General features: G+C 47.3%; 1 protein-coding gene across 2 annotated transcripts in view; it reads left to right on the top strand.

The window, feature by feature from the left end:
* BTBD2 (BTB domain containing 2) overlaps window positions 1–27,004 on the top strand; it is a 628,042-nt gene that overhangs the window by 579,142 nt on the left and 21,896 nt on the right. For both annotated transcript variants that reach the window (XM_069649505.1, XM_069649506.1), the window contains one exon: window positions 5,237–5,383. In XM_069649505.1, the coding sequence (XP_069505606.1) occupies window positions 5,237–5,383 (147 nt within the window). The remainder of the gene's footprint in view (window positions 1–5,236; window positions 5,384–27,004) is intronic.

Genomic DNA, 27,004 nt, shown 5'->3' with positions numbered 1-27,004 from the left:
CTCGCTTGTCTGCCCCCAGGGTCAGGATCCAAAAGCGATGGCCCACCTGAGTAAAGGATCCCCGGGGAGTAGGTAGAGAAATACTCTAAGGTATTTTGCATCCCCGTGAAAGAGATTTATGGTTCTGTGCGGAAAAGCAGCTTGTCTGGTTGCTCCTGTACTTCGCAATAGAGCTTACAATCCAGATTCGTTGGTAACAATGCAGGCTACGGGCACCAGGCCTGGCGATTGGGCATCCCTCGGAACATGGTGAGGACTTAGTGATTGGTGTCCCTTTTTTTTAATGACATTTTATTGCCATTATTGCAGCAAAGCAAATGCTACCCCCTCAAAATACTATCCTTTACATCTGTCCCCTGGACAAAAGCAAGTACGATCAACTTTGCTAGAGATCAGTTTGAAAGAGCCTTCAAAGGTTAAAGAATAACAAATGACTTCTAAATTTCAATTCTTGAAGCTTCATCCCCATCTGAGCTCTTTGCAAGTTCCTTCATTTTGCACTCCAGTCACAGTTCTACTAGTTCAAAGTACTTCCTTGTTGCTTCAGCTCTGCTTCTGCAGTGTTCACCAAGGTATTGTCTATGGTCCCTTGATGAAAGGTAGCTTCGACTGAGCCGTAAGGTAGACTTAAAAGATGAAGGGCTGGTGTGCAAGTACCGTTAACAACACTTGGAGAGAGACAAGTAATAGTTTCACAAAGCATTTTAAAAATATAACATGTATTAGGCCTTAACAAACATGAAGGTAAAACTTAAGAATACTATGCAGTTGCATATGTACAGTCTGCAATCTCAAAGCGAGCTTCTGCAACACGTTACAATACAAACAGTAAAAAGCAGCCCAATAAAGCAGTGCAAAAACGGTACCAAATAAAGTGGAAGCGAAAGTGTTACAAATGTATATCATTTGTATTTATTATGTTTATATTGCGCTTTCATCCAAAGCGCTTTACATCAGAACAACAGAACACATAGAACATTATAACAGAAGAAGCAATTTACAATGAATCGAACCAATAAACAGTAAGTAGAGCAATTAATCTGTGGGGAGGGGTGAGGAAGGGAAGGGAAGGAGAAGGGGAGAAACGGAAGGGTTATAAGGGTGGAGTGAGGGAGAATAAAGAGAGGGGGACGGAGGAGAGGATCATGGGGAAGATTCGAGGGAAGGGGAGAGAATGAGAGGTGGGGAAGGTTTCAAGGCGGGGAATGGAGAAGGAGAGATTTCAGGGAAGTGCAGAAGGAGGAAAAGGTAGGTAAAGAGCGGATTGAAAGCAGTAAGGAGTTCCAGTAGAGGGGGGCTAGGAACTGAAAGGAGCGGAAATGGGAGGAGGCACATGGGGAAGGGGGAATGGTGAGAAGGAAGTGGTCGGCTTAACGCTACCTTACAATTTTGATGCAGCTTCCTAACTTGAACAGTCCTTTCCATATCAGGTAATTAGTTCCAGAGTCTCAAAGAGTGCAAGTTACAGTTAAGTACCTGAAAGGGAATAGGAAGTTTCTCCTGCACAAATTTTGGCTTCAGCCCACAGCTGAATAAAAATGCAGTTTAAAAGCATGCATTTTGTGTTAAAGATTTTACAACAAAATGAGGGGTATAAACCACCAATTTCACTGCACTAGGGGGTTACCTGGGGAAATCCTACGCTAGAACTGAACCACTCACTACCAGTGGACTTTACATCCATGAAATCCCTACGTTGGAAGTGTGGCAAAAGTGTGGTATATACACTTGTGACCAGAACTCAGGCTTTCCAAGCAACCATCCTCAGTGTGGTCCGAATCACTGAGGCCCCTAACTTCTTTAGTTGGCCCTGTTGGTGGGGGTCCAGGGTTGCAGGTGCTGTGGCTGAAGTAGGTGTTTGGTTTGGGTCCAGCGATGCAGTGGTTCCAATCCTGGTTAAGGTTTAGGCCTGGGTTTCTTTCCTTCTCTTCCTTTACTCCTTATATTCTGGACACTCGTATATCCAGTCTTTTGGCTTACAAATCTTAGATGGCTGATCATTACCTTGTCTTAAACTCTGCCAAGACAAAAGTGCTCTTTTTTTTCCTGCTCCTGCAATTCCTCCTCCACCTGTTTCAATTTCCTACCCCCACCCCCTTTATTTGCTTCCTGTTTCTTATTCGGCCCGTAGTTTGGGTCTTTATCTGGATTCCGAACTTTCTTTCTCTCACCATATCTCTACTTTCGCGCTCATGTCGGTTTCACTTTTTTTTCTTTTTCTTTTTTTCTAAACATCCACAAAGTAAGGTCATTTCTTAATTTCATCTCTTATCTTTTCTGGTCTGTCCTGTTGCTCCTGTACCCATTTTGGTCTTCATGCCTCACCTTAAATCTTTCTTTAATTCTTTTGTTTGTCTCCTATGTTCTCTTTCACTTTGTGATTCTATCTCCTTGTCACTATTGTCACTTGTATGGCTGCCTTTTCACTCTCAACCTAAATGTAATTTCCTTGTATAGTTTTCAAATCTCATTATGGTCTTGCACCTCCTTATCTTTCATCCTTAGTATCTTTTTATGTTCCCTTGCAACCTCTTCGTTCTCAATCTTTTAACTGTTCCTCACCCTCCTTGGGCTCACTCGATTTTGTTCTTTTTCATTACTTGCTCCTTTACACTGGAACGCCCTTCCTCTTTGTCTACTGTCTTCTTACTCACACTTTCGCTCTGCTTGTATGGACCATTGTCTCGAGTCTTGACTTCATTAATTTTTATTGCTTTTAATCATACTATGATGAATATTTGTACAGCGCTTTGGCGTATAGCGCTCAATCAATACAAAATAAAATAAAAATATATAGGAGGATGGTTTCAGCAAACTTGCAGCAGGACCTGCCAGGCACGCAAGGACAGCAGAATGACGAGGATGGACCCCTGAAACATGGCTGGTAAAGTGCGCTGGCAATGAAAACCTGGTTAGCGATCAGAAAGCTTAAATCAAGGCTCCAGGCAGGCCTCTCTTCAGGATTGAGAGCAGCTGATATAGGCGATAATGCTTCTGGCCCGCCAGTTGAGGAGCTGCTGAACTTAGAGCAGCTCAGCCTAGTAAGTGTTGCAACAGAGAGGCCTGACCAGTAAATCATCAGGCAACAGGAGGGTTCCTGTCCGCTTCCAAAGACACAGATGGCAGGATATGGATGCTGGATGGAAGGACTAATTGACCCTATCAGTCAAAGGGAAGAAGACCCCGTTTCAGGAGAGGTATCAGAGTATTTCGTACTGCACATTTTGTACTGTACATTTTTTACTGAATTTGTTTCACAAAATGCAGTGGGTAAGTTTGGGGTGGGTTGAGAAAATACATAGAACAACAAAATTGTGCAGTCAAAATGCATAGAACTGCCTAGGTATTTATGCTTTACGTACAATATATAAGTGCTATATTCTAAGGGCTGCTTTAATGATTTAGAATGTTTTGATTGTGAAAAAAGTATTTAAAATGTTTTATTAAAAAAGCCCCCTGCTATCCCATATGGTCTGACTAACTATTGACCCCTTCTTACCCACTCTATTATTATTATGCTTTTTATTCAGCGCGCACCTAGCTTCGAAGAGCAATGGAGCGCTTTACAGAGGTATGCAAAATACAGATACATAACGGAGCCCTTTACAGAGGTGTACAACATTACAGATGCATAACGGAGTGCTTTTCAGTGGTAACAGAACTGATTTACCGCAGGGGGTGGGATACAGAGGGGCAGAGAGGGGCAGGCCGCGTCTAGCATGTCAGGTGGCGTGAGTGGCGAAGTGATGACCTAGGTGTTGAGGAACGACTCCTTGAAGAGGTGAGTCTTGCATTCTTTTCTGAATTGTAGGAGTGTGGGGTTGAGTTGGATGCTGACATGGAGGAGGTTGCATAGTCTTGGGGCTAAGGCAGAAAAGACTTGTTCTCTGGTGCTTTGCTTTTTGCAAGGGCGAATTTCAAGTCTGCACGTCTCCTGGCTTCTGATGGTGCGCTGTCCACTGGAGATGCTGAGTTTCTCTGGAAGGTAGCTGGTGACTTGAGGGCGAATGCCTTATAGATGATGCATCAAGGCTTGAATGCAATTTGTGCGTGCAGTGGGAGCCAGTGAAGGTCTGAGGGCCGTGGTGATGTGGTCGTATCTGCGTAGACCTTGAAGAGGCGTGCAACCGCGTATAGGACACTTCTCAGAGGCACAAGGGAGGATGACTGGAGGCCTTTGAGGAGTGGATTGCCTCAATCCAGGTGGCATAGGACCAGTGCTTGAACGTTGGATATAAAGCTGTCCGAAGGGAGGAAGGGCTTGACATTTCGCAGGAAGAAGAGCTGATATCAAGCTGTCTGAGTTTTCTTAGCTATGTGTGTCTTGAATTGAGAGGTGTTTGTTGATGTGGAACCCGAGGGACTTGCCGCAGGAGGGGAGCTCGGGTGTGGAGCCCTCAATCATCTGACGTTTTCAAATATGATGTATTCAGTAGTATCACTCATTATTTCGAATCAAACAATCTGTTTCACCTCAAATTTGGTTTCTGTAGTGGTCACTCCACCAAAATGGCCTTTACCAAAATGTACATTTTCCTCATTTCCCACCACACCCTATACCTATCTTCAGCCTTTGATACTGTCGAGCACGCTTTCTAACCTAGAAATTCAAGACGCTGAGGTCACCTGGATTATTTCCTACCTCTTGGACCAATCCTTTTCCATCTCTTTTAGCACACATTCCTTCAATGCCACCTAGCCCTAATACCCGAGGTAGTCCACCCCACCCACACCACTGTCTTCTTACATTACAGGTCAATTTATCAGTTTTTGTCCTGCCACTTCCCCTTTCTCATCCGTCCACCCTTTCCACAACTGGTTACTCATTCACACTTAATTTTTATGTAAGGCATCTGGTTTCCCGATTGTCTTGAATACTGTATGCTCCTTCTCTTACTTGTTTTTTTTTCCAAAGCCCTTGGATTTCCAAATCAATAAGTAAAATACCTTGAGGGCATTATGGATAGATTGTTTTAAGGAAATGTGTCGGCTACTTTACTACTGTGTATTGTTTTTAAATAGATTGCTGATATGGCTTCATGAAAAGAAAAACTCTTGGGACAATGATCATATTCACTTTGGATTAGTGATTTTGTTGATAGATGTTGACTTTGAATGAACACCTTATTATGCAGAGTATTTTAGTATTGTAATTCTGCAACAGTAGAGAGTTTACCAAAATAATGGGTGTTTCATATACCATACCCAATTATTTGCATTATGCGTTGTCTTCCAGATCATCCACACAGACAGCAATACAGTGCTGGGTCAGAATGACACAGGATTTAGTTGTGATGGATCCTCCAACACATTCCGGGTCATGTTTAAGGAGCCAGTGGAGATTTTGCCCAATGTTAATTATACTGCATGTGCTACACTTAAGGTAATTTTCCATTACAACTGTGAAAGCATGTATAGTTTTACTGTAGTCTATGAAGCTCAAATGCACCTTAGAGTCCTAGAGTTTTCTGGTTTGAAATAGTTGTTCACCAGCTGTGGACTACCAATATAGGGATTGTATTTGGTATTGTAGCTTGTTTTTTTCAAAACCTAAAAATATAGGTATCAAACAGGTGTTTCTGCAATAAGCCCCTTTGTCTGCCCGAAACCCACATATGCATAATTTTTCCTCCACCTACATTTGGAGGTAGCGGTGCTATGGAAGATTACTGATGAGCAAAAAGGTTGTGCCCTCTGTTAGCAAATGTTTTTCACCTCTGTCAACTACACAGTAGGGTGTATCAGACAAATAATAAACTAATTTAAGTTTTAGTGGTTCACATCTGCTTTCACTGTTGTGAGGTTCAAAATGTTTGAGTTCTGTTGTGTAATAGGAAACTATCGGAAGATCTTCTTTATTTATCGTGTACGCATAAATATCACACAAGTGTGATCCCAAGAATATTTTTTACAATGAGAAATAATGCTTTCTAATAAAGGCTGATTTATTAGACTAATATATATGAAAACAAACCACATACGATAAATAGAGCCAATCTCTTCTTTTCCGATAGAATATCAGTATCACTTTAAGAGCAGGCTCTCTCCGAGAGATCCCAGCATGCACTGTAGTGGAAGATGGTCTATTTGTTTTTGGTTGACTGTCAATCACTGGCTTCGGCCACTATTCCTATTTTGGGAATCTTTCTTCATTTCAAGTGTTTTCTTGGTTGGTTTTATAACTGAACCAGTACATTATTAGGTTATTGTTTGTTCACCTTTAGTCTGATCTTTTCCCAGTACACCACATCCCTCTTGTTACCAGGTGTCCAAAATGCACGGGTAAAATGTGTAAGGGTTAGAAGCAAGAGACCGACATAAGGGTGGCATTTTGATTATCATACACTTTTATCCTACTTAAGAAGGGTTGGGAAAATGCCTCATTAGCCTTAATACTAAAAGGGGTTTCCCCATCCTCAACAAAATTTTCTAAGTGTGTCAGTCGAGATGTCCAAAAACAAATAATTCCACCGTCATATCAAAACCCCATCTCTAACCCTCACACTAATAACTCAACTTAAAGTGCAGTGTGGGTGTTCTTCTTGATCAATAGTTCGACTGTAGCTCAAAACACAAGTTCTCAAAAGGTGCAAAACCACTCCAATAAGATAAACGGCCTTGGTCCTGCAGGCTGTCGCCTCCTGGTGTTGCCAAGAGTGGGTTTCCTTCCTCTTGGCTGGTAACAATGTCCACTTTCCTTCAAGAGACATTGTTTCTCTTTCCCCAGAACAACGTCAACAGGATAGACAACCTTGGCCATCTGCAGGCTGTCAGCTCCTGGTATTGGCAAGAGAGGGTTCCTTCCTCTTGACTGGTGACCATGTCCACTCTCCAAAAGGCTTTGCTTCTCAGCACAGTTCAAGAGGGTACATGCTCCTTCCCCTTCTTTGATTCTCAGTCAATCTGATTCACTACGCTGCCAGACACTGTGGTTTTGAAGATTAGTATGGATGCAAGTATTTTTGCTCAGCTTGCCCTTACCGGGATTGGTTTCAGTGGTCTTGGTTTTAATGTCTCTTACAGTCCCAGCAACCTGGTACACTTACCTGCCACATGCTGTGGCTTGGAATATCCCACTAGATGCAATTTGTTTGTGTGTGAGGGTCCCAGACCCTTATTTCTCTTCCTTGTGCCAGTAGCATACCTGGTGCATTCCCCCTCCAGATACTGCCACGAGGAAGATTGACTTGGTCTGCCTTCCCAACTTCTTTGTGCATGGCTTGTGACTGCAGTTCCTCTAGGGAGGGCTTGACTCCGTCATGTCCTTCTTCCATCTTTAAACTGGCAAGCATTTTCAATTGTCCATATTGACTAGGCCTCGCTGCTAATGCTTGCAAGGTATTCATCATTCTTCCGTGCTTCTTCTTTGTGCCATTAGTTTTTCTTTGATGTTCAATTGGGTAGCTCTTGTTCCTCATCTCAGTACATGGTGTGATGTACATGTAGTCTACCCTACAGCATAACATGGGGGTGGTAAGGACTACATTACCTTGGGGATGGGGGGGGGTGTAAGGGTATGGGTGTTAATAAGGGGTATCTGTTTACCACATTCTTCTCTCCATTTCATCCCAGGTCCCATGAGGGATATCCCTCCCCTTGTGCTCCTCCCACTGCGTTCCCCTTCCACAGGGATTAGTGAACTGTGGCATCACCGCCATGGCCACATGAGATGGGTTCTCCCCCATCAGAGAACAGATGACATCTAGGGATTAGTCACAAATGGCAAAGCAGGACATGCAGAAACGTGTGCATGTTACTGTCTGCTGGACGTTTGTCCTATTGATGAGTGCCAATTCTTTCAGGATATGACATGGCACAGACTGTAGCAGCGTGAGGGGAAAAGGCTGCAAGCTAAATTGTGTAGCCTAGAATACACCTCAAGAATAAAGCTATTTAATGCTTCTTCCAAGGCTCCTTGAGTACCTAACACCCGTAAACAAGTCCTGCTACCTTATTATGGGGGTACCTATAAGGGGTGACCATGTGCGTGGCATACCTTCCCGAACAAATGAATGATGGTCCTGGGGATGTTGTCGGAATTATCTCCTGATCACCCACACTTGGTGACATGCCCAATCAAAGTGCTACTGGTCATGTAAATGAGACTGTTGTGGAGGAAAGACAATGTTGTATGGGCACTGCCGATCTAGATACAGCAGGTTAAGCTCTGCTCACCCTCACTGCTGAATTGTACATGCGCCTAACTAAGACATGCTGCTACCTCAACATGTCATGCGACCAGTTGCACGCTAGGAGACATGGGAACACTGCCATAATTCCACCTTATAAAGGTTCTGCAGGCTCCCTGGAGCTATACATATTTGTGTACCAGCCTTCCTGGAATGAACCCGCTTGGTTAGGAGAGGTAAATATTTTCACTTCAGCCACACATCAGTAATCTGCATGTCGTGGCAGCTGGTGAATGTTTTAATTTGCGAGTCTTAAATGTTTCCAATAAAATAAATGTGAGAGTTTCAGCGTAGTAAGGGAAACCAAACTAATCATAAAATAATGGGTTAAAATGGTGGATTTTGAAGCACACGTGCTAAGAATAATTTGATAAAAAGCCACAGTTCAGTTGATTTCCTAGGGTAATGCATGAATTAATCAATATAGATGCCAAACCCCCAACATTGCAAAGGATCATCTTCCAATACATGTTCATGATGCTTTTGCCCATAATTTGCCAAGATAAAAAAACATGTTATTTTCATACTGGCTGTACGGTTACATGCTTGATCCACCAATATCTGGCAAGAACGACTTGTAAACACATTTTCCTGTTGGCTTAGACAGTGAAAGGTGCCATATCAGTAAAAGAAAGACATGTCCAGGCTGGCTACACCAATGTAGGCCAGTATGGCAACATAACACTCATATTAGATGTTTGCTTTACCATTAATGGAAAAAAAACACACCAGGCACAAGTATTAATAGTTTCATAAACACCATCCACCAAAACCGGTACCATACCACACAAAGGTGAATATGTGGCACACTTCAAACACCATATCAACTAAACTGTTCCTGTCCCTCAAGGAAGGGCTGAGCTGTCCCTTGTGAAGCCTATCCGTAGGGAACGGAGCGGTGCCACCCATTCAAAAGGAATATTCAGAATTATCCGTCCACTAACCTCCACCATTAATAGTTTAGACTAGTGACTGAAAGCAGTATTACAAGAGCAGATTGATCCAACTACACCAGGCTCTACATCTGAACGAGAGACCCCACCATGAAGTGAGCCATACACGTGTAGCACAACAATATTATGTCTAAGCACCAGTCTTTAATCCAGCAGATGAAGCAATATTTGAAAAAACTCCCTATGTATAAAATCAGGGCTATGGTAAAAGGGTAGATTCACTGTACATTGAAGTGGGGATGTTATACTTGAATTGATATTGTAGAGGATCTGCGCATGCACGGAATTCAAAATATATTCAATAAAACATGATCACACTTATTTAATGTTGGCTCAACAAATGTTTATTGTGTCTTCATAAATATGTTATTGTTGGAAAATCATTTTCTTATTTTTCAATGGCGAAAATAAAGATCTTTGGTGTGATTCTCCAAAGTTACAATAAAAATGAAAAGAAGAATTTTTAGATTCCAGACAAAAATTTCAAAGTATGGCTAGGTGTCCAGAAGGCTTTTGCCTTGTTTGTCCTATTTTCTCTATCCCAACACGTGTTTCCCCGTCTTGTGTTGGATGGTTCTTCAGGGGATATAGTTTTTTCCCATTATTGGTTTTTCTGGTACATTTCAATTTTGCATAACTTATTCTATTGGTCCCTCTCTGGAAAGTGCTTTCTATCTTGTAGTATGCAAGTCCACTCCAGACTCTGCTGTGTTGGTTATTAAGCAGTATAACGGAAGTTCCAATTCCTAGGTTCTACGATACTTGTAATGGTATTTCTCCCATCTCGTCGCGTTTCTGTTTCCCAGTACGATTGCCGTGTTATACTTGTAATTTTCCATCGCTTGAGTGTGTAGAGTGCCTATCCCTGCAGTTTAAGTATGACTTCCAAATCTATACAGCCCGTTATTTTCAAAAAGTAAAAACAAGTTGTTTAATATTGGGGTCAATCAATCGGTCTGAATATTCATCTAATGGCGGCTGCCAGCCAACCTACAAAAGGAACAATATTATTTAATCGGAAGAGCGGTAAATCTGCTCCAGCACTTAATTATTTCCAATAACATTATTTTTTTTTGTTTTATTGCACGTTCAGCTAAAAAAAGAAGCCTTTTGCCAATGTACACACTTTGCCATTTTTACCCATGTTTTAAAATCTCCTAATACAAAATCGAAAACGGCAGCATTTCTAGGAGTAGCTAGTCTTTGTTCTGTTCTTTTGTACTGTCTATTTTGTAAAAAATCTCATTAAAAAAGTTGACCAATGCCAGTGTCGGGCAAACTGTCACCCTGAATCAGCATGATCCACCACTGGTCTGACGATGCTGATGGTTGTTCCTTGATTAATTTCCCCAATATATTGGTCCTAGTTACTGTCAAAACAGTGCAAAACAGTATTAGATGATGCAGGGATTCATTGGAGTTCTTGTGCTTGCACAGGCGACATGTCACGTCAGACTCAATTTTTCTTGATCCTACTTCCATAATTTCCTTTGTGGGATAGAAGTTCAACGAAACTGCATAAACTGGGCACGGTAGTCCCTGTATGGAAATTTTGCTAAATATTTGGGTATCGTTTTAAGGCTGTGTGCTTCAGGGCATGCTTTTCCGTACAGTTTGCATTTCAGTCTTTCCTCCTGCGTCGTGATTAAGTCTTCTGTCTACAGCTTCCGTTTTACCCATGCAGGATTAATAAGCAGGGTTACCTCTGTTGTTCCCAGGTTGGATAGAATTGACAAGCAAAGCAATTTCCATTCTTTCAGTGTTTCCTTTTTTTGTTGATCGCTTCCTGCAAGATTCTAAAGCTACCCGGTAGGTTTTGAAATATGCATTTGCGGTAAAAGGCTACAGGCTTCCAGACTACGGTTGCATACAAAGAAGTTAGTGCCAATTCCATCTTTATAGCCTGTATTGGTCTGCTTCTCAGTAGATCTAACACCCGTTTCCAGACTAGCCCCTCCAAGACCGGCCAGACTTCCGCCAGTAATGTGGAAAAGGCCTCTGCTCCATAGGCGAGAATGGGTACCACCTTCATGCGGTAGAATGAGATCACCGGTTGAATTGTAAAACCACAATCGTTTTTCAGTATGGTCCGTGCTTGTGCGGCTAAGTTCTTTACTCTGCTTCGCAGCAATGTCTCTCTAGGAGCGTCTTTTATGCATACATTCAGGCACATTCCCAAGTCGGTCAATGAGTTCATCTCAATTAGCTTTTCACTATTCAGGAACCAAGCATGTTTGCTGCTCGTTCGAGTGCGCGTGGAGTCCAGTGTCGTAATTCTTGACTTCTTTGCATTGATTTTGAGGCTGTTTTACCCAACATAAACTTGTAGCACATCTAGCTGTCTTTGGAGACCATTCGGGGTTTGGTCTATTAGGACCAAGTCGTCTGCGTAAAGCAGTCTCTCCAAGTGCTCTTTTCCCAATTTCAGAGGAAAGCTTCTGATATTCTTTAAGGTGTCATGTACATCAAAAATGAATAGGTTGAACAGGGCTGGCACGAGAGAGCATCCTTGTGTAATTCCCTTTTCTATGATGATTGATTTCAAAAGGTTATCCTGTGTGTCAAGTCTAACGTTTAATGATGTTCAAGAGTCTTTGACTGCATCCATGATGTCCTGAGGGCAATCCCAACTTTTCAGTTTTGCCCAAAGTTTTGCATGATATATTGTCTCAAAGGCTTGCGCCAAATCAATGAAAGCCAGATAGATTTTTACATTTTATTTTCTCCATCGGTCTCGCTTTTAAGGTGTTAATGGTAGACATTAAGGGCTGTGCCCACTCCTTTTGCAAAGCCAGACTGCCAGCTATCGCAGTTATGGGTGTCCAAGCTCCACTTTTGGAGCGCCTTTAAGATCAGGTCTGCAACATCCAGGAGGGCGATAGTTTGTGGGATCTGCCCTATCTCCCTCCTTGAATATCGGTACAACCACTGAGGATTTCCACGACAGCGGTACTCTTCTGGCTTTTTTTTTGTGTATGTGGTTGAACATTTCCCACAGGAAGGTTGTCCATAGTCCTGGATCTTTTTTCAACTTGACGTTGGTCATACCATCTGGACACGGAGCACTGAAGTTACTTGGTTACCAAACAGACCTTGTCCAGGTGGATTATCCTTACCATTACAGAGTGTTACCGGTTGGCGAGTAAAGACCCTCCTGATGGGTTGAAAGCTCATTTCACTAGGGGCGTTGCTACTTCCACTGCCCTCCAGCGGGGGGTGTTCCTATTAGGAATATTTGTGATGGTACTACTTGAGCTTCAATCCATACATTTGTAAAATTGTATTCCATGGATACAATCCATGGTCAGGATATGGTCTTTGGGAAAGCGGTTCTTCCGCAATCTAATTGGGTACTATAGATTCTTTTCCCTCCTCCATTTACTGGTACTGCTTTGGGAATCTGTCAAAGATGTGGAATGCGTTGGAGGACACAATCCATTCGAAGAACAAGTTACTTACCAACTGGTAAATGTTCTTTCGACTGGATGTTCCTGCAACGCATTCCACATCGCTCTCCCAGCCTGCCCCTCAGGAGAATTTCCTATGCGATTGCAGCTTCCGTTTCCCCAAGGCTAAGTGCAGTCCAGCAGGCATCAGACTGGTGTCGCACGTTCTGGGGGGGAACGCGTCCTATTTACAACATCCTGTGATGTCGTCCTCGACGCCCTCTGCCGAAAAAGCTTCCGAAGTTCACAGCTGTGGACATTACATGTCAAAGATGTGTAATGCGTTGAAGGACACAATCCATTTGAAATATGCATTCTCCAAGTGAGATGGTATATGAACCCCCCACCCCCGCTCTCCCTACTGTGCAGGATGGAGGCCCATTGGGGCCACAGACAGTTTGTTGAGACGGGAGTCGTTGTCTTCGACGGATGGTCTTGTCCTCGAAAGCTGTTTCCGGATATCTCGCAGTATACGGTTGTCGAAAGGACAGAAAGAAATACTAAGTTTAAAATTTACTGAGTAATGGTGTCAGCCAAGAAGGAACTCTGTGATATGCATCAGACTACGATGGCAGAAAAAAACTATTTTAGGGACCTCGGTGAAGCACCATGGGTACAGTGGACGTCGCACTAGGGATAGTATTACTGGCACGCCCCTTTTTGAGTTTCAAAAACAAAAAATGTAATTTTCCACGGCTACCAATAGATGTCAGCATATGCATAGCATGTGGTCTAAACAGATCCACAAGCCTCAGAAATATAATACAAACACACAATATGCTTATGCATGTTTCTGATGTTTGTTAATCTGCTTAGAATCACATGCTGTGCATAGTCCGCCATCCAGTGGTCACTGCGGAGTATTGCATTTTGTTTTTCGTAGTCGAAAAGGAGACGTCGACATAGGAATGTCTGTTATACTATCCCTATAGTGACGTGTAGTATACCCAAAATCCCTCACGCGTCGAGGTCCCTCGGATTGTTTTTTTCTGGCCAGAAACTGGTCGTCTTAATGCAGAGCTCGTAAGAGACATTGCAATACCATTTTCGACCCTGGGTTGTTTCTTGTTAGTTATCGCTAAATCTTAATGCCTCTGGCCCTCCTTAGACGGCCTAGCTGTTTCCCCCATCGAGTCAAGATCTTCGATGGAGGCAAACCAATCGGAGCTGCCGAACACGTGGCCCGGCCTCGCCGGCCTTTACAGTAGGGAGAGTGGGGGTTGTGGGAAACCTCTGTTTCCTTTCTAGAATGCCTTTCTCTCTCACCACCCTTTCCTTCGGGTTCGTTATCACTTTTCCCTGTATCCTCAGCTATGGAGAGGACTCCCTTTAGATTTTGACCGCGTTGCAACGGCAAATTCACATGGAAAGATAAGCATAAGCGGTGTAACCGCTGCTTACCCCTCGACCACAACGAGGACGGCTGCGCGGCCTGTAAATTACTTTGCCCAAAGACTTTAAAGGACCACAGGGTCAAGAGGTGGGCAGCCTATGCTATGTCAAATGCTGATTTCGAGGGGATTGGGTCCTCCGACGTATTCCATATCTATGACAGTAATCACCACAGCTGTGCCGCTTCGGAAAATCTTTCGGCGTCTTCGTCCTGCATCAATGACATCGATACGCCCCCCTTGAGGACCTCATCTGATGGCCGATGTCACTGGATGTTATAAGTAGGACGCATGGCGCCCGTAGCCTCAGTTCTGTTTTTTCCGCTAACGTGTTCGCTTCAGAGAACTCGGCGCTCCTCGACTCTTTGGAGTTTCTGTTCTTTATCGGTTCTTTGAACCTGTTAGTTTGTGAAGTATATTCTTCGTGAGATGTCTACCTCGTCTTCCACCCAGCGTCCGGGCTTTAAGAAGTGCGGGGACTGTGGGTCCAAGATGTCATTGACTGACTCGCACAACGCCTGCCTCTGGTGCCACGGGGAGGCCCATGACACGGATGACTGTGTCAACTGTCAATCGCTTGCGTCCAAAGCCTTGAAGGGAGCGCAAGAAGTTGTCGGTAGGTAAGGTGTCCAAGCCGCGGAAGTCGAGGTCTGTGGGGCTTTCGACAGACGATTCGAGGGGCGACTCTCCGCTTTTCGTCGGAAGTCCAGTGGGTCTCGGTCCCGGAGTAGGTCCCGCCACTCCTCTGCCTCTTCGAGGCATGCCCGGAAGCAGCGTCATCAGTCGCCTTCCCCGTCCCCATCCGAGGACTCCGCCCGTCGGCGGGTCGCTTATCCCACCAAGCATGCGACGCCGGAGGAATGGGCTTTCTTCGGGAAGAAAATCTTAGCGATTCTCGAATCTCAGGGCACTGGTCCGTCCGCGCCTCCCAGTGGGGTCGGTCGTGATTGGTCGAGAGACCCCACTCGCACGCCTTCGGGCTCGGGTGGTCGGCACGATTCGCGGGAAAGGTCCCGCTCGGACAAGGGGAATCGTTCTTGTCATGCCCGTTCCAGGTCCCGTTCCTCGACGCGCTCGAGACCATGTGCACCTGTGGTGTCTTCGAGGAAGACGTCGACGCCGAGGTCGTCGATGGACTCTTTGAGGCCCCGCCTCCGAAGAAGTTGTCGCCGCCATCGGCGCCCAGGCTGTCGAGGGACACGTTAGGGGCTCTGCCCTCGAGGCCTGTGTCGATGCTGTCGACGCCGATTCATTAGACGCCCTCGACACCTTTCGAGGCTGTTTCGACAGGGGTACCCCGGGGCTCGGTGGAACCCCTAGAAAGGCTCTGGCCAAGGTCAAGCATGGCTTTGTTCCACATTCTGTGCCTTCATACCGCCATCTTGAGTTTATTTCAGAGGTGGATGAGGGCTCTGATGATGGCATGGTTCCTGATATGGTGCCAGATGAGATTCTCTCGGGCCATAGCCAAATTGAGGACCTGCGTCAGTCCCTGCATGATGCCAGTGGGCTGGACACCTCTCTTGGAGGTAAAGTTTTGTAGGCCTGAACCTGGCACTCATGCCGACTCCTCGTACCGGCGCCTTATGTCTAGGGTCACTGAGTACTTGGGGTTGTCTGCTCCCCCAGGGGATTTTCTTCAGGATGACATTACGGATATCCTCGACCAAGGTCCACCAACAGACCCGGTACTGCCGTTTCTTATGGCTCTGCAGAGGAGGGTGGCGGCAGCTTGGACTGCTCCGGAGAGTCTCCCGGCAGTGGGCAAGTCTTTGCCCTGAAAATACCACCCATCCAGTAGGGACCCCTGCTACTTAATCGAGCACCCCACTCCGGAGAGTTTGGTGGTGCAGGCGGCGACGGCCCCGGCAAAGCAGGCGTCGTATCCTACCATCCCTCCTGATAGGGACGACAAGCACTTTGACGGCTGGGTGAAGAAAGTGTTTTCTTCAGGGGGTATGGCGCTTCAGGTGGCCAACTCCGTATGTGCCTTGTCACGTTTCACGCACACTGTGTGGAACTGTTTCCTTAGCGGCTGAACATATTCCCGAAGGGGACGAACGGGATGGTTTCCTTGCCATGGTTCAGGATGGCAAGGATGCCATGTGTGAGGCCGTTCAGTCGGGTTTGGACACGTCAGATTGCGTCAGCCGGTCCAATGGCGGCGAGCACCCTAATACGCAGGTTTGCGGGGTTTTCTCCTGATGTGCAGGCCCGGGTCCTCAACATGCCCTTTGACAGGGAACATCTTTTTGGCAGCAAGGCTGACAAGAGCCTTGAGAGGTTGCAGACCTCCAAAGCTGCAGCAAAGTGGTTGGGAACTGCAGTTCGCCAACTCTGCCTTTTCGTCCTAGGGGACAGCAATGGAGGGGAGGTTCCTTTCGTTATTACTCATCCTTTGGTAAAGCGAGAGGAGCTGCCAGTCAAAGGGGCCACTGAAGGGGAGTGGCAAAGGTGGAAAATAAGGTACTCAAGGTGCCAAGGCCGCTCGGGCTGTTGCCTCTTTGCCCTCAGGCAACGCCGCAGCCGCTTCAGCTCTGTCATGAGGCCATGTCCCATGGTTCACCGGTTGGGGGAAGGCTGGCGCAGCATCTTGTAGAGTGGCGAGCCATTACTTCAGATGTGTGGGTTCTGGAGATCATAGCCCACGGCTACTGTCTTCCTTTCCGGCAGAGGCCTCACAACAATCCACCAGGGAATCTCTCTTTGAAGAGTCCAGATCCGCTCCTTGCGCAGGAAATTCAATCCCTGCTGGAGAAAGGCGCCATAGAACTGGTGCCTGTAGTGGAGAGGAACAAGAGATGGTATTTCCCCTTATTTTTTGATTTCCAAGAAAGACGGGGGATTGAGACCCATCATGGACTTGCACGCTTTGAACAAACTCCTCAGGAAGGACAAGTTCAAGATGGTTACTCTCTCTCTCAAGTCCTCCAGGCCCTTCAACTTCAGGACTGGTTGGTGTCTCTCGACCTCAAGGACGCTTATTTTCATGTGCCGTTCCATCCCAAGCACAAGAAGTACCTGAGGTTCCCGGTTGGCGACTCGCACTTTCAGTTTCGGGTCCTGCCGTTCGGATTAACCTCCGCCCCGAGGGTCTTCACCAAGCTCATGGTAGTGGTGGCAGCGCACCTCAGGAAAGGGGGGATTCACGTCTACCCCTACATGGACGATTAGTTGATCAGGGCGCGCTCTCCCGAGCAAGTCCTGGATCATCTGTCAGTCACCTGCCACTCCCTCCACAAGCTGGGCTTCTCCCTCAACTTAAAGAAGTCCCATTTGACACCAACTCAGAGGCTCCAGTACATCGGAGCAGGGCTCGACACGTCCCTGGGGCAGTGTTTTCCTCCCCAGGTGAAGGCTCATCACATTCAGTAGATGGTGCACAAGTTTCAGCTTGCCCAGAGTCTCCCAGCGTTCGAGTTCTTGAGATTGCTCGGCCTCATGGCATCCTGCATTCTTCTGGTGCCAGAGGCCAGGTTGTGGATGAGATCTTTGCAATGGATACTCAAGCTCCAGTGGTCTCAGTCCTCCGGCAGGATGTCGGACCCTGTTCAGGTGCCGTCCTCGGTCGCCCAGGACCTTTTGTGGTGGGCCGTCAAAGACCATCTGATGAAGGGGGCTCCATTTTGGCTACCTTGGCCGGAGGTGACGATCGTGACGGACACATCCCTCACAGGATGGGGAGCTCATGCCAACGAGTTGACAGTCAGCAGTCGTTGGTCTCCGTCGGAGACCAGACTCCATATCAATCTGTTGGAGCTGAGGGCCGTCAAGCTAGCCCTGAAGGCTTTTCTGCCGACTGTGCGAGGGAAGAATGTCCTGATCCTGACGGACAATACAGTGGCCATGCACTACCTCAACAAAAAGGGGGGGGGGCAGGGTCACTTCCTCTGTGCAGGGAGGCAAAGCAGCTCTGGTTCTGGGCAATCGAGCAGGAAGTTTCGATCTCAGCAGTTCATCTGGCCAGAGACGAAAACGAGACGGCGGACACTCTGAGCAGGCAGAGCGCGATCTCTCACAAGTGGGAGTTGGCTCAGGAGATTCTCCTGGAGATCTTCGCCCTTTGGGGGACCCCTCAAGTGGATCTCTTTGCCTCCAGTGTCAACCAGAAGTGCGAAAGGTTGTACTCGTGGGAATTTCCTCCAAGAGGAGCATTGGGGACACCTTTGTGGTGGAGTGGTCTTTCCCACTGCTGTACGCGTTTCCTCCAGTCCCCGTCATCCCGCAAGTGCTGCAGAGGTTACAGAGGTTCGGTTTCCGCATAATCCTAATTGCTCCGGCGTGGGCCCAGAGGACGTGGTACCCGGACCTTCTCGACTTGTCCAGCTGCCCTCCACGTAGTCTTCCCTACCGAGACGATCTGCTCTCACGGGAGGGGGGGGTCAGGTTCTCCATCCAGAGGTCAGAACCCTCAACCTTCACGCTTGGTTTCTGAAAGGTTGAGGTATAAGGGTTGGGACCTCCCTGAAGACGTGATGGAGGTGTTACTTTCGTCCAGAAGGCCCGCAACTAAGTCCCTGTACCGTTGCCGTTGGCGAAAGTTCTGCGACTGGTGCTGGGTTAAGAATATTGATCCTTTTGCATGTGACATTCCCAAGATTCTGTCTTTTTTGCTTTCTTTGGCCCACAGGGGCTTGCAAGTGGGTATCGTTAAAGGTTACCTGGCGGCGCTGTCCATATTTAAGCACTCATCTGAAGAGTGTACCTATTTTAAAATTCCTTTTAATTTCTCAGTTTCTGAAAGGGCTCACTAATGTGTTCCCTCCGTCACCTTTCCTGGTGCCCGGTTGGGATTTGAACCTTGTTCTCAAGTTTCTGATGGGTTCTCCGTTTGAGCCTTTGCATTCATGCCCTTTGAGACTGTTAACTCTTAAAACTGTATTTTCGAAGGGATTGTGTCCTCCGACATATTCCTTATCTTTGATAATACGTTTCCAGCTTGCTGGCCTCGGAAATTTTTTCTGTAGAGGGCGCTGCGCGTCGACGTCCGCCGAGTCGATGTTCCTCGACGGCCACCGTATCGGCGCCGACGTCACCATGCCCATAAATAGACAAGCGCTGCGTCCGTTGCTCAGTTCCGTTTTTCCGCGCTTTGTGGGGCTCGGAACGTCGTTGCTCAGTTCAGTCAGGATAACTATCGATTTCTACTCGAATATACCTTATCGTTCTCGATGGCTTCTTCATCAGAACCGACGACGCCGCGATCCGGCTTCAAGAAATTTCGAGACTGCGGTAAAAAAATGTCAATAACGGATCCACACAGGGTCTGTTTATGGTGCTTGGGGTCCGAGCGCCATTGTTCGGAGTGTGAGGACTGCATGTCCATGACAGCGAAAGCCCTGAAGGTAAGTCAGCCAAAACCTCCTCGAAGGTTTCGTCGGCTGAGTCGAGGCATTCGTCTCCTCGCCGTCAAACACTCCCATTCTAGATCTCGAAGCAGCTCCCACCATTCGTTGAGATCTAGACACTCAAAAAAGAGACGGCGAAGGTCCCATTCCTCGTCGTCTTCGGTGTCCCCAGAAAGAGTTTCCTGTCCCACCAAACACAGTTATCAAGCTGAGTGGGAGGAATTCAGAAAGAAAATGTTAAGCGTCTTCGAGAACACGGCCTCGACCCCCTCGAAGACAGCTGAGGGTGATAACCCGGGTGAAAAAATCAAAACGCCGCGAGTCGCAGCACCCGGCGAAACGAGCCATCGGGTAAGAAGGCACCGTCTTCGACGCCGTCGTCGAAGGTTCCTTCGTCGCCGAAGATTCCTTCGACGCACGGGTCGGCGCCATCGACGCCGTTGTCGAAGGGTTCCTCGACGCATCGGTCGATCGACTCGACGCCGATGAAAGAGAGGACCAAGGCTCCACAGCCAATGGTGTTTTCAAGGGCCTCCGGCACGACGCCGAGACCGTCGTCGATGCCCTCGAGTAGGATCCCGATCCTCTCGAGTTCTTCGAGACCCCTTCCAGTTTTTTCAGCCCCATTTTCGGCGCCTTCGAAGCCGGTTACATCGGCGTCGACGACTTCGACATTTTCTCGTCCAATAACGACGAGTTTGGCTCCTTCGGCCCTAGAGATGGGCTTTACTCCATTTCAGAGATCAGAATAACCCTGGTCTTTCTTCAATTTATGAAGAAAGAGAAGACTCTGACCAAGAAACTTTTGGTTTACAGAGATCCACACTGCCTGCTGCAGAGTATTTCACCTCTGAAGAAAGGAGGCTGAAGGAACTACAGGACTCACTTCATGAGGCCAGTGTACTTGACACTTCCCCAGAAGGGGAATTTGTAAAGCCAGACCCAGGGGAAAATGCCGAAACACCATATAGAGCCCTGATGGCAAGAATAATTGAGTTTATGGGTTGGTCTGCGCCTTCACCTGTTTTCCAACAGGATGATCTAACGGATATATTGGACAAAGGCCCACAGGAGGACCCGGTGGTCCCCTTCCATGCAGCCCTACAAAGAAAAATTGCATCCAATTGGGAGACTCCCGAAGTCATCCCAGCAGTCAATAAAAGAATGTCGACAAAGTATAGGGTAGCGGCTGCTGACCCTGAATACCTGTCAAAACACCCGACCCCAGAGAGCCTGGTAGTTCAAGCGGCAACTTCATCCAGCAGTAGGACTGCTTTACCCTACTGTCCCACAGGACAGGGATGACAAGAGGTACGACTCTATGGCAAAGAAAGTCTTCTCTGCCTGTAGTATGGCGTTGAAGTCCATCAACGCCACCTGTACGCTCGCCATGTTCAGTCACACATTATGGGAGTGTGCTTCATCAGCGGCTGACTGCATACCCGATGGAGAGGAGAAGGAAGCCTGCCTTAACATCATTCAAGATGGCAAAGATGCCATGTCCGAGTCTCTTCAAACTGGCATCGATTCCGCTGACAGTATCAGCAGGGCCATGGCGGCAAGTACAACAATCTGCAGGCATGCGTGGTTGCGAAAGTCAGGCTTTGCTCCAGATGTACAGGCCAGACTTTTGAATATGCCCTTTGACGGCTCTTCATTATTCGGAAAAAAGGCTGATGACAGTCTGGAAAAGTTAGACTTCTAAAGCAGCAGCAAAATCCTTAGGAGCTGCTATCCGCCAAACTCCTTTTCGCCCCTCAGGAACCTCTGGGAGAGGAAAGTCCTTTCGCTATTATTCCGCATTCGGAAAAGGCAGAGGATAGCCGGCACAAAGAGGCCAAAGAAGATGCACCCGAGGTGGACGGGTCAAAGGTACTAAGACCGCAGCAGGTGCCTCTTTACCCTCGGCATCTGCATCAGCCGATCCAAACCACTCTGAGGCCTTCGCACACAAGACACCTGTAGGGGGCAGGTTAACTCACCATCTGACGGAATGGCAGGCTATAACGTCAGATGCTTGGGCATTGGAGGCAGTTGCCCAAGGTTACTGCCTACCCTTTCTACACATCCCTCAGAGTCATCCACCGGGGAACAGCTCCCTAAAAGTTCCAGATCCGCTCCTCTTGCAGGAAATTATGGACCTGCTAGAGAAAGGTGCTATAGAACCGGTACCTGAAGCGGACAGGAACAAGGGCTGGTACTCCCCCTACTTTCTCATACCAAAGAAGGACGGAGGACTGAGACCCATCCTGGATTTACGAGAATTGAACAAGTTCCTCAGGAAGGATAAGTTCAAGATGGTAACTCTCTCAGATCCTTCAGGCCCTCCAGCTTCAGGACTGGCTGGTATCTCTGGACCTTCAGGATGCTTATTTCCATGTGCCAATCCATCTCAAGCACAGGAAAAACCTGAGGTTCGCAATTGGCAACTCTCATTATCAATTTCGAGTTCTGCCATTTGGGCTGACCTCCGCCCCAAGGGTCTTCACCAAGCTGATGTCGATAGTGGCGGCGAGTCTAAGGAGGGAAGGGATCCACGTCTATCCCTACCTGGACGATTGGCTGATCAGGGCCGTATCTTCGGAACAGGGCCGGACCCAGCTAGATTATGTCTGCCTCTTCCTTCACAGACTGGGCTTCTCCCTCAATTTAAAGAAGTCACAGATGATACCATCTCAGAGACTCCAATTCATTGGAGCGGTCCTGGACACTTCCCTGGGAAAACCCTCGCCACCAGAGGTGAGGGCTCAAGATATTCTACAGATGGTCACCAAGTTTCCGAATGCCCAGCGTCTCCCAGCCTTCGACTTTTTGAGGTTGCTAGGCCTCATGGCATCCTGCATCTTCCTTGTGCCAGAGGCTCGCCTGAGAATGAGATCTCTTCAGTGGGCACTGAGAAGTCAGTGGTCACAATTTTCAGGGAGAATGTCAAACCTCCTCCAGATTCCGGACAAGGTAGCCCACGACCTTCAATGGTGGGCCTATTCAGAGAAAATCTTGAAAGGAGAACTGTTTTGGCAACCATGGCCAGAGATAACAGTAGTCACAGACGCCTCGCTCACAGGGTGGGGAGCCCATGCCAACGACTTGACCATCAGCGGTCGTTGGTCTCCATCGGAGTCCAGACTACATATCAACCTATTAGAGCTGAGAGCGATCAGACTAGCGCTGAAAGCTTTCCTGCCATCAGTACAGGGGAGAAATGTCCTGATAATGACGGACAACACGGTGGCCATGCAATACCTCAACAAAAGAGGAGGCGTAGGATCACTGCCACTGTGCAGAGAGGCAATGCAGCTCTGGTTTTGGGCAATTCGGGAAGGAATCTCTCTATCGGCAGTCCCCCTAGCCGGAGAGAAGAATTTGACAGCGGACCCTCTGAGCAGGCAGAGCACAGTCTCCCACGAATGGGAGCTAGCTCAGGAAGTCCTTCAAGAGATCTTCGCCCTTTGGGGAACCCCGCAGGTAGATCTGTTCGCCACAAGCACCAACAGGAAGTGCAATCTGTTCTGTTCAAGGGAATTTCCCACGAGAGGAGCTCTAGGAGACGCGTTCGTCGTGGACTGGGAGTTTCCACTCCTCTATGCGTTTCCACCAGTCCCTGTTATTCCACAAATGATCAGGAGGTTGAGAAGATTCCGGAAAACCATGATCCTAATTGCCCCGGACTGGGCCAGGAGAACGTGGTACCCGGACCTTCTAGATATGTCCATCTGTCCTCCAATCCGTCTTCCACTCAAAGAGAATCTTCTCTCGCAGAAGGGAGGTCAGGTTCTCCATCCAAACACCAGAACCCTCAACCTTCACGCTTGGCTTCTGAAAGGTTGAGGTACAAGGATTGGGATCTCCCTGATGACGTCATGGAGGTGTTGCTTTCGGCCAGAAGACCAGCAACAAAGTCTTTATACAGCTGCCGTTGGAACAAGTTTTGCAGCTGGTGTAGGGAAGAGAATATCGACCCTTTTTCATGTGGTACACCAACGGTGTTATCGTTTCTACTCTACTTGGCAAACTCAGGCCTTCAAGTTGGCACTGTAAAAGGCTATCTCGCAGCGCTTTCTATCTTCAAGCGCACTGCGGAGGAACCATCGTATTTCAAAATTCCTCTAGTGGTACAATTTCTCAAGGGTCTAACTAATGTTTACCCTCCAAAACCATTCCAGGTTCCATTATGGGACTTAAATGTAGTCTTAAACTTCTTAATGGGCACGCCATTCGAGCCACTTCACTTTTGCGCATTGAGATTTCTCACACTTAAAACTGTCCTACTTGTAGCACTAACATCTGCTAGGAGGGTGAGTGAGCTACAAGCTCTCTCCTGTAAACCCCCACATATAATTTTCCACAAGGACAAGGTTGTCCTTCAGGTGAAGCCTAATTTTCTCCCAAAGGTGGTTTCTGAATTCCATATTACTCAGAAAATTACCTTGCCTTCATTCTACCCTCCTCCCCATCCGGGGAAAGAGGAGGAAAGGCTACACAGGCTGGACCCTAGGCGAGCTCTCAGCTTTTACATCAGCAGAATGGCTAGGATCAGGCAAGCAGACCAGCTGTTTGTAGGATACTCGGGTCACAAGTTGGGACTACCCATAACAAAACAAACCATCTCCAGGTGGATTATCTTGGCCATCCTGGAATGTTATAGACTAGCAGGGAAAGAGCCACCCCAAAACCTCAGGGCTCATTCAACCAGGGGTATCACAGCTTCTTCGGCTCTCCAGAGAGGGGTACCGGTCTGGGACATATGTGCGGCTGCCACATGGTCGTCCGCACATACATTCACAAAATTTTACAATCTGGATTCCTCCACTGCTCAAGAGACCAGATTTGGCAAGGCCGTATTACACTCGGTCCATCCCTAAAGGGATACATAACACTCTCACTCCCTCCTCCCATTACATACCACTGCTATGGGAGTCTATCAAAGATAAGGAATACGTCGGAGGACACAATCCCTTCGAAGAACAAGTTACTTCTTACCTGGTAACGTTCTTTCGACGGGATGTTCCTCTGACGTATTCCTTATCGCCCCTCCCATCCATCCCCGCAGTGATAACTTCCCTTGTGGTTGCAGCTTTTGCTCCTTCAAGGTTACTAATCGATTCAGGCATGTCTTTTCTTATACTTCAAAATGGAACTGAAAAACGGACGCACCGCGTGTCTATTTATGGGCATGGTGACGTCGGCGCCGATACGGTGGCCGTCGAGGGACATCGACTCGGCGGACGTCGACGTGCAGCGCCCTCTACAGAAAAAATTTCCGAGGCCAGCAAGCTGGAAACGTATTATCAAAGATAAGGAATACGTCGGAGGAACATCCCGTCGAAAGAACGTTACCAGGTATGAAGTAACTTGTTCTTTGGTTGCGGTCACTTCCGCTCGCAGAGTGAGTGAGTTACAGGCACTTTCAGTTAAGCCACCCTTCACTGTATTTCATAAGGACAGGGTTGTCCTTAGAGTTCGTCCTTCTTTTCTTCCGAAGGTGGTGTCAGAATTTCATTTAGGGCAGAAGGTTGTTCTTCCAGCATTTTATCCTCCTCCACATCCTGGTAAGGAAGAGGAGAGGCTCCATAGGCTCGATCCTAGGAGAGCTTTAAGCTTTTATATTTCACGCATGTCCCGGGTCAGAGTGGACGATCAACTCTTCATTGGTTATGCTGGAAAGCGTTTGGGACAAGCTGTGACGAAACAGACTTTGTCTCGCTGGATTATTCTGGCTATTTCTGAGTGTTACTGCTTGGCGGGTAAGGATCCACCGGTCGGCTTGCAGGCCCATTCTACCAGGGGTATGGCTGCCTCTACTGCCCTACAGAGGGGTGTTCCTATTCATAACATCTGTGATGCAGCCACCTGTTAGGCAGAAACCTGTGCAGTTCCCTTAGGGACCACTGCAAAAGGCTTAAGACTACAGGTGTTGGCAGTAAACCCAATTGGTAGCAGTCTGTACCACCCAGATTTACCTGGTAGCTGTGGCTGAGCAGCCAGACTTCTCTCAAGAAGAGTTAGACAGTATATAGAGTATACAAGATAGGTACCAAAATACAGTAGCACAAGCAAACACTGACCAGAGCTTTGGTATCGAGTATAGAATTATTTATTTAAAGACACACTCTAGCACTATTATTATAAGCAAGTTCAAAAACAGTCACTATTAATATATATACATCCCTTATTCCTTATTAGACAAGTCTTAGTTAACACCACTTATTTCCAGACAAAGGTGAGCGCTTAACTAAAGATGGCACTCCAATAAGTTTAAGAAAAAGGGAGGGAAAAGGCAGAAATTAGGAACAGCACACAATACTTTAGAAGCACTCAGCAAGGCAGGAAAGTCAAAGTCTACGTGTGAGCAAAAAGTTCAGAGGCCAGGCTCCCTCTTGGAGAGCGTAGAACACCAATGCACCCAAGATCACACAGTTTAAAAGGCTTGGAAAGTCTTGCCGAGAGTTTAAAAAGGAATCAGTTCAGCTCAGAAAAGTTCAGTTAGCCAGCCTAGGGCCAACCCAAGTGGTAAGTTGAGGATTTACGAGACACCCCACACAGACCGTTGCGAGGGAGGCCAGGCGGACACAGTACCTTGAAAGTGGAGAGAATCCTCCAGCGGGGGCAGTTGTTCCTGGCAGTGGATGCAAGTTGCGGCGTCGTCCAGAGAAAGAGAAGATCTCGACGTGGAGGAAAGCTGAAGGTCGTTGCACTGCCAGGGAAGAAACCAGCCGCGGAGTTCTCCGGTAAAAAGGTACTACCCTTTTATTCATGGTAGTGGAAAAACGTGGTATCCCGGTTGCCGGGATGCTTGGCACAGGCAAGGCGGCCACGAGATGATCCGGGAAGGCGAAAAGGCGGGCAAACTGGTTATCCCCACCAGTCAAAGGAAGAAGACTCTTCGGATGAAGATCTCCTCTGTTGTTGGAAGAAGTGGTGCGTCGGTTCAGCAGGGCTCCACCGGTGGTGTCGTCGTTGCAGGTCGGCTCAGCTTCTCCCGCTTCGGATTCTTTGGTCCTGTGGCGACGTCTCAAGTCCCAGTCCTCAAAGCCCTGCTTTTATGCAGAAAACCCCCATTCATCAGTCCTAGCTGTCACTCAAACATGCTAAGTGGTGAGCTGGGCGGCTCACCACTGGGCCAATCACACAAGAGTGCGACTTGAGTTGCCGAGGCAACTCAGTCCAGGCTGCCTAAACCCCCTCCCACACCCCCTGTGGTACCCAGACAGAGTGGCACCACTTTCGGAGGCTTCTTTGGAGAAGCCCACGAAAAAGTGGAACAAAGGGCTTGACTTGGGTGGAGTCACAGAAGCGAACACAAACGCCATTTTGGAATCGAGTTCTGGCAAAAAATACCAACCAGTGAATTCATATTAAATAAATAAACCGGCGGTATGTTTGAGGCTATGTTTAAAAGTATTAGCCTCGAACAATGGGAAAATCCCATAGGAAATATTCACGGTTGAATATAAAAAGTAGTATCCACTGCCACCAGCCAAAACTCGCTCTGGGGGGACTGGACAGTGCCCCCTCGCACAACAGACCCAGGGGCAATCGAATTTCCCCTAACAGTACGCCCACAATATGATGGTTTGTACTGGTTCTGTTCACAATTTAGGACTAGTAAAGCCAATGGTGACTTTACATGCCCTGGGAGACAGTAGTCAGCCCCAGGGTACGGAGTCTATGTTTGGG

The sequence above is a fragment of the Ambystoma mexicanum genome, chromosome 1p (assembly GCF_040938575.1).
Source record: "Ambystoma mexicanum isolate Mex_15411 chromosome 1p, UKY_AmexF1_1, whole genome shotgun sequence".
NCBI classification, from domain to species: domain Eukaryota; kingdom Metazoa; phylum Chordata; class Amphibia; order Caudata; family Ambystomatidae; genus Ambystoma; species Ambystoma mexicanum.
The sequence above is the reverse complement of the archived record's forward strand: the minus strand, read 5'-3'. Positions and strand labels throughout refer to the sequence as shown.